This window comes from Corvus brachyrhynchos, unplaced genomic scaffold (assembly GCF_000691975.1).
Source record: "Corvus brachyrhynchos isolate BGI_N302 unplaced genomic scaffold, ASM69197v1 scaffold200, whole genome shotgun sequence".
NCBI lineage: Eukaryota > Metazoa > Chordata > Aves > Passeriformes > Corvidae > Corvus > Corvus brachyrhynchos.
This window is the reverse complement of record NW_008236184.1, coordinates 5,390,601-5,398,007: the sequence shown is the minus strand read 5'-3', so window position 1 is coordinate 5,398,007 and position 7,407 is coordinate 5,390,601. Positions and strand designations below refer to the sequence as shown.

At 47.5% G+C, this 7,407-nt stretch overlaps 1 protein-coding gene across 1 annotated transcript; it reads left to right on the top strand.

Moving 5' to 3' along the window:
* Nucleotides 1–277: 277 nt before the first annotated feature.
* On the top strand, nt 278–5,006 carry FEM1B (fem-1 homolog B). The gene has a single exon (XM_017738515.1). The coding sequence runs from the start codon at nt 1,962–1,964 to the stop codon at nt 3,651–3,653; it is 1,692 nt and encodes a 563-aa protein (XP_017594004.1). The 5' UTR covers nt 278–1,961; the 3' UTR covers nt 3,654–5,006.
* Nucleotides 5,007–7,407: the final 2,401 nt, after the last annotated feature.

The following is a 7,407-nucleotide window of genomic DNA, read 5'->3' as shown; positions in this document are numbered from 1 at the left end:
GGCTCTTCTGTGACTTGGTGGACCTTGTGCATCTCTTCCAACTCGGACTATTCCCTGACTTGATGGACCCTTGTGCGTTCTTCCCAACTCAGAGTATTCCGTGACCTGATGGTCCTTGTGGGTCCCTTCCAGCTCTGTATTCTGTGACTGGATGGTCTTTGTGGGTCCCTTCCAACCCCGGCTATTCCGTGATCTGTGACCACTTCCCTGCCCTCCCTGGGCCTCAGCAGATTTCCAGGAGGATCTGTTCCCTGATTTTCCCAGGCACAGAGGGGAGGCCCTCCTTTCTGCTGTTTTTAGAAGTGAATTCGTTACATCCACACCTGAACATCATGTGGGTGTTGGAGACCATAATGAGGTCACAGTTTGGTGATTTTGTGATAAAAATGCCCATGTGGTTGGAGATCCCACCCGACGCTTTACGAGCCTTTTCCATTTAGGAATTCCCCACCTGAAGCTGTGGACAGGATAATATTCACCACAGCCTAGAGAGGCTCTGCTGGGCCAGAGTGGCTTTTCTGGGACATTTTTGCTGCTGCAGGTGACAGTGGCATCGGGGAGGGGTTCTCACACATTTTTACATGCAGAACCCCTTCCCTGCGTGGTTTGATTTTTATTCCTTCCTTTTCCCTCCCAGCTGTTAATTTTTTTCCCGAGCAGAAGCGGGTTGAGAATTCCTGGGGTGAGCTTTGCCCTGAATGCAGCTGGAGGAAAGGCAGCACATGCTCTGCCGCTGGATTTTTGCCTGGCTGGGGTGGGGGTGTGTTTTCCAGAGGCCGTGCCTGGCACAGATGAAAGGAGGAGTTGTCTGAGGCACAATGGATGCACTGGAGAGGAGGAGAGGAGAGCCCGTGTGATCCCCAGGGATGGTTGTGCCTCAGATAAGGTGGCTCAGCAGCTCCTCGCCTTTGGGCTTTTCGCTTGGAACCTCAGCACGCCAACGAATCACCTCATGCTCGTTAACAAATCCTCTCTCCTGACTTTCCCGCTGCTTTAATACGGAAATATTGTAGTGGGATCATTTACAAAAATCAGGAACTTCTTACTGGGAGTTCTCTCCGCAATCTTAAAGAGCCTCTGGAGGTGCTGGATTTGCAAACAGCCACGGCTGTTGCTGTTTTGGTACAAGAACTTCACCAATTGATTAAAAACCACTGTGAAAGTGAAATTTGAGGTGAACTTTTATGATATTTTAACTCTGGGGAATGTGGCTGTTTGGGCACATGGAAATATTTGTCCTTCCTGTGTGTTTGGGGCATGCCTTGAGGGTGTATGACCACTCCCTGTTTCTTCATAAAATCTTTCAAAAAACAGGGAATGGGAAGGACAAATCCTTTATTTTGTGCACTGGGTTGGGGAATGAAATCAGCTGAAAAGGAGGGATCTGTCCCCTCATTTCCCCGTTGTCTGCGAGGCCGCCGTGTGACACAGATCTGTGGAACAGCCAGCTCAGAACTTCTGCTTTTCTAGGGTTTCTTTTCTTCCTGAGGTTCTGTTTGTGTCACCAGGCTGCTGGGCCGGTGCCCGGTGTGGGATCTCGAACACGGAAGCGCTGGCGGATCTGCAGCTCAGGGAGAGGGAACAGGGGAGGTGATCAGAAATTTTGAAGCCAGTTTTGCTGCCAGGGCTGTTGCTGGTGTCTAAATCTGGGGGTTTTTCGGTGTCAAAATACCCATTTTAAGCTTTCTGTTGGCCTTTAACATGTCACTTTGTGGCATTGAAGTGATAATTTTAGAACTCTTCTTCCCAGGCCTCCCTAAGCTGAGGCTGGAGTTTGTAAATGGGATCTTCAAGGTGGCCAAACCCTTTGGCTGCTTTGAAGCTCCAACTTCCAGCGCTCCTTCCCTCGGGAGCTCCGTGTGCTCCATCAGCCTCATTCCTTGGTCGTGCCGATCCCAGCGAGTTCCTTGAAATCCAGGAATGGGCAGGCTGTAAAATACCTGTTGGTGGCTGGGTGTGGGATGCTTTTGGAAGAGCAAAATTCCCTAATTCCCTGTCCTTGTTCTCCTGTTCCCAGCTTCGTCATCGATGGGGCCACCGCGCTGTGGTGCGCGGCCGGGGCCGGCCACTTCGAGGTGGTCAAGCTGCTGGTGAGCCATGGCGCCAACGTCAACCACACCACAGTGACCAACTCGACGCCGCTGCGGGCGGCCTGCTTCGATGGCCGGCTGGACATCGTGAAGTACCTGGTGGAGAACAACGCCAACATCAGCATCGCCAACAAGTATGACAACACCTGCCTGATGATCGCGGCCTACAAGGGCCACACGGACGTGGTGCGCTACCTCCTGGAGCAGCACGCCGACCCCAACGCCAAGGCCCACTGCGGGGCCACCGCCCTGCACTTCGCCGCCGAGGCCGGCCACCTGGAGATCGTCAGGGAGCTGGTCAAGTGGAAGGCGGCCATGATGGTCAACGGGCACGGCATGACGCCGCTCAAAGTGGCCGCCGAGAGCTGCAAGGCCGATGTGGTGGAGCTGCTGCTGGCTCACGCCGACTGCGACAGGAGGAGCAGGATCGAAGCTCTGGAGCTTCTGGGGGCCTCGTTTGCCAACGACAGGGAGAACTATGACATACTGAAGACTTACCACTATTTATATTTAGCCATGCTGGAGAGGTACCGCGACAGCGAGAACGTCATCGAGAAGGAGGTGCTTCCCCAGATCGAAGCTTACGGGAACAGGTCGGAGTGCAGGACCCCTCAGGAATTAGAGTCCATTAGGCAGGACAGGGATGCCCTTCACATGGAAGGCCTCATAGTGCGGGAGAGAATCCTGGGCTCGGACAATATCGACGTCTCCCACCCCATCATTTACCGCGGCGCGGTCTACGCAGACAACATGGAGTTCGAGCAGTGCATCAAGCTCTGGCTCCATGCGCTGCACCTGCGGCAGAAAGGAAACAGGAACACCCACAAGGACCTGCTGAGGTTCGCTCAGGTCTTCTCCCAGATGATCCACCTGAACGAGCCTGTGAAAGCCAAGGACATCGAGAGCGTCCTGCGCTGCAGCGTGCTGGAGATCGAGCAGGGCATGGCCCGCATCAAAACCACCCCGGACGCCGACATCCACACGGCCACAGACAACTACGAGTGCAACATCTTCACCTTCCTCTACCTGGTGTGCATCTCCACCAAGACGCAGTGCAGCGAGGAGGACCAGTCCCGCATCAACAAGCAGATCTACAACCTGATCCACCTGGACCCGCGCACGCGCGACGGCTCCAGCCTGCTGCACCACGCCGTCAACTCCGGCACGCCCGTGGACGACTTCCACACCAACGACGTGTGCAGCTTCCCCAACGCCCTGGTCACCAAGCTCCTGCTGGATTGCGGCGCCGACGTCAACGCCGTGGACAACGAGGGCAACAGCCCCCTGCACATCATCGTGCAGTACCACCGGCCCATCAGCGACTTCTTGACGTTGCACTCCATCATCATCAGCCTGGTGGAGGCCGGTGCCCACACGGACATGACCAACAAGCAGAAGAAGACCCCCCTGGATAAAAGTACCACTGGGGTGTCCGAAATCCTCCTTAAAACTCAAATGAAGCTGAGTCTCAAGTGCCTGGCTGCCCGCGCCGTGCGGATCTACAACATTAGCTACCAAAACCAGATCCCCAGGACTCTGGAAGAGTTTGTCCAGTTCCACTAGGCCGTGTCCAACCTTTTGTGGTGGTGCTATCCCGGGACGACAGCAGAATACACCCGTGTCCATGAAGTTGTTTTTCTCCATTCCTTTGGTTTTGGGTTCCTCTGGATTCCGTCTGCGGCCGCGGTTCTCGGGTGGAGATGGTGGAGGGCGGGGGCGGCAAAAGCCACGTCGTTGTCCTGTCGTTGAATCCGATGTTTGAGATTCTGGTCCTTTCTTTTTCCGATTAAAAGAATTGCTTTTTAGCTCTTGGTTTTCTAAACAACACAAAAAGAATCCCCCAGGTAACTCCTGTCGAATGTTTCGTGTCCGATACTCACGAGTCGCAGATTGGATTGAAACTCCTCGCGGTGAGGTGGGGGAAAAAAAATTGGGAATTCTGTGGGAGTTGGTTAAAAGTGGAGTTGTCCACACCCAGAACAGTGCGTTGCTCTCATACCTCACCGTGCTTTTATGCCTTTCAGTTCGTGCTGAAGATGTTGGTAACGTTTTAAAAGTTGTGTTTGGATTCGGAATTCCCTTTTTGAGCAGCAGTTATCAGCAGCACCTACAGACGCGAGGGACGCTCCGTTAGGAAGTGCAGGTGGAGATGCAGCTCTGAGGGGCTGAATTCAGTTCTTACAAGCTCTTCACTGACACTGCTCCAGTAAGTATTGAATAGCCTATGGACAAAAAACTTCCACGCTGACCGAAAATAACCGGAATCATCGTTTGTTTTTCCGTAGCTCCGTCGCTCCTATCCACACATCATGCATGATCCCTAGAAACTGGGTAGGGAGTTGGTGTTTGTGTGTGTCCCAACATTTCAAACTGCTTTTAACTTGGGTTTTTTCTGTTGTTTCAACGCTCAACACGCACCTTTCTTTGACTCAAAGTCTGTCCAACTGCACTCTTGGATTCCAGATGCTGGATCTTCCTAACGGAGCAGTCTGTCGCCAAAGAGAGTCTTCCTTGAACCTGGCTTTTCCAAGAAGCATTGGAATCTGTGCCTCCCTGAATTGGACTCGAGGATTTTTCATGGTTTTTACTCCTTCCAGTAGGAAAATCTCTTCTTAAAACTGATTTTTATGAAATTCTCCTCTCATCAACCTCTTTGCTGATGAGCGAGTGATTGTACAGGAACGTTGTTGCTTGAGAACTTTGGGAGAAGTGGCAGATGCTCCGAGAGGAAAATGTCACTTGTTGGGACAGGCTCCTGAAACCTCTGTTCCTTTCCCACGCAGCTTTTTAACCGTCAGGATGAACGAATGTTCCGTAGGGGTTTTTTAAAAACAATCCGGGTAGAACTTTCAGGCGAGATTTGGGCACACGTTTCTATTTGTATGACAAAGAAATAAACATTGAATGTGGAATTTGCTTGGAATTCCTGATTCTTGTGCAGGGCTGAGCGCTGGGTGCTGTCTCCTTCGAGGGAAAAGCTTTAGGATCAGGTTTAGGATCAGGTTCTCCAGAGAAGCTGTGGCTGCCACATCCCTGGAGTTGTCCAGGGCCAGGTCGGAGCAGTTTGGGAGAGTGGGAGGTGTCATTTTCCTGAGGAGAGGATTCCAAAGCAGCTGTGAAATTCCTGGCAGTTGATTCCCAAGCACTTCCAAGAGGAAGTGCTGTGGGTGGAGCAGCTGCTGGGAAAGGTGTGTCCCTCGTTGTTACCTGCTTCCCAATGAATTCCTGCTACCTGGTGTCATGGAATGCTGTCCTGCCACCTTCCCTGTGCCACCCAAAGCTCTTGGCAAAGGAGAGGGAATACCTGTGGATGCAGCAAAGTCCATCCCAGCCTTTGGAATCCCAGGACCTTCTCCATGATCTGGAATTTTCTTTCCAAGCATTGGAGGTTGCCCTTGCTCACTGTTACTTAAAGCTCCTGATGAAATTCCTTGGAGCCTCCAGGTGCTGTTTTCCCTGGGAAAAGCACGGAGCGAGGTCCCCGTGCGGGGAGGAGCCGGGTGGTGCCCGGGGTTGGGATGTTGTTGATGGAGTGGGATCAGTGCTGGGATCAGTGGGAGAGCTCCGGGAGAGGCAGAAATAAACCCGGCCCAGCTGAGCCCAGGCCGGGCTGGGAGCTGAGCCAGGCCTTGGAATCCCGATCCCGCTGTCCCGAGGGATCCAGAGGGGCAGAGCCACCCGGGGGCTGGGGACAGCCGTGCTCAAACCCCACCCTCGCTGCTGCCAGGACTCCCAAGGTCCTGAGGTGCCTGGAAATCCGGCATTCCCACTGCTTCCTTGGGAATATCTGAGCAGGCCAACGGGAGGTGGGGCAGCTGCATCCTGAGCTCCACAGAAATGTGGGAATTGTGTCCTGCAGTGATCCCAGGGATCCGTAGGGAGAGGTGCGGCCTCAGCATGGCGCGGGATGGGCGCCGGGCACTGGGAGTGGGCAAGGAGGGTGGGAATTAAATATAGAAATCCATTTGTGTTCTATTATATATCACAATATATACATTTGTATTTAATATTTACATATAAAAATTATATATATATACATATATATTAAAAATACATAAAAGATATATATTTATGTGTATATATATACACACACATATTTTATATATATACACATATATATACACATATATGAGAAATATATATAAATGCATATATATACATGTATAAAATATAGAAATAAAATACACAAAGATTTTATATTTATATATTATATATTTTATATAAAATTTTACATGAAATACATATTATATAGATTTTATATAATATTTATATAATATATAATTTATATAATATATGTATATTTATATAATATACATAATATATATATTATGTATAATATATAATATATGTATTTTCTATATATAAATTTAGAAATATAAAATCTATATAAAATGTATATGCATATATGAGTGTGGGTGTAGACATATGTATATAAATATATACATATAAAATACATCTATGCATGTGCACATATATATAAAACAGCTACAATTATATTTATATTACAGGGAGTTATATATATATCACGTATATATAAAATATATATATGTGTACACGCACACATATATAAAAATACACAGAGTGCTCTCAGCACAGCATCTGCTGTGATCACTGGAAGGCTTGAAATGCTGGCTTTGACTCATATACATATACATAAAATATCTATAAATGTATATAAATATCTAAAAATATACATAAACGTGTGTGTGCACGTGTAGATGCACATTCACACACAAGCATATAGACGCTCCGCAAGCTGTGTAATTGATATATATATAGATATATATTATAATTTTACAGGTATGTAAGAATTTTATGTATATATATGTAGACACATGCATGTACTCACAACCTAATGTGTCATCTGATAAATGTATATATATACATAATATACATATATACACAGGTATATATATATATATATATGTATGTAGTGTCTCCATATATAAACACATGAATACACACTACATGTATAGAAAGCATATATAAATATATATTGTTGATATACATATATAGTACAAAATATATATATACATTTGTATCGTACATAAACATGTATGTACACCAGTTATATATAGAACTATATGCTCTGTATACTTATATATGTGCACGAGAGCGTGTATATAGGACTATATACTCTATATACTCTCTATATATCTATATCTCTATATATTTCTATATCTCTGTATCTATATATCTATATCTATATATCTATATACATCTTTATCTCTCTATATACTATATCTATAATATACTCGGTATAATATATAGAATATGTTATATACAGCACATAAATATACCTCTGTGTGTATATATG

What these genes read in the sequence shown, in the direction of transcription:
- FEM1B (XM_017738515.1), top strand. Translation starts at nt 1,962, where the DNA reads ATGCTTTTGGAAGAGCAAAATTCCCTAATTCCCTGTCCTTGTTCTCCT.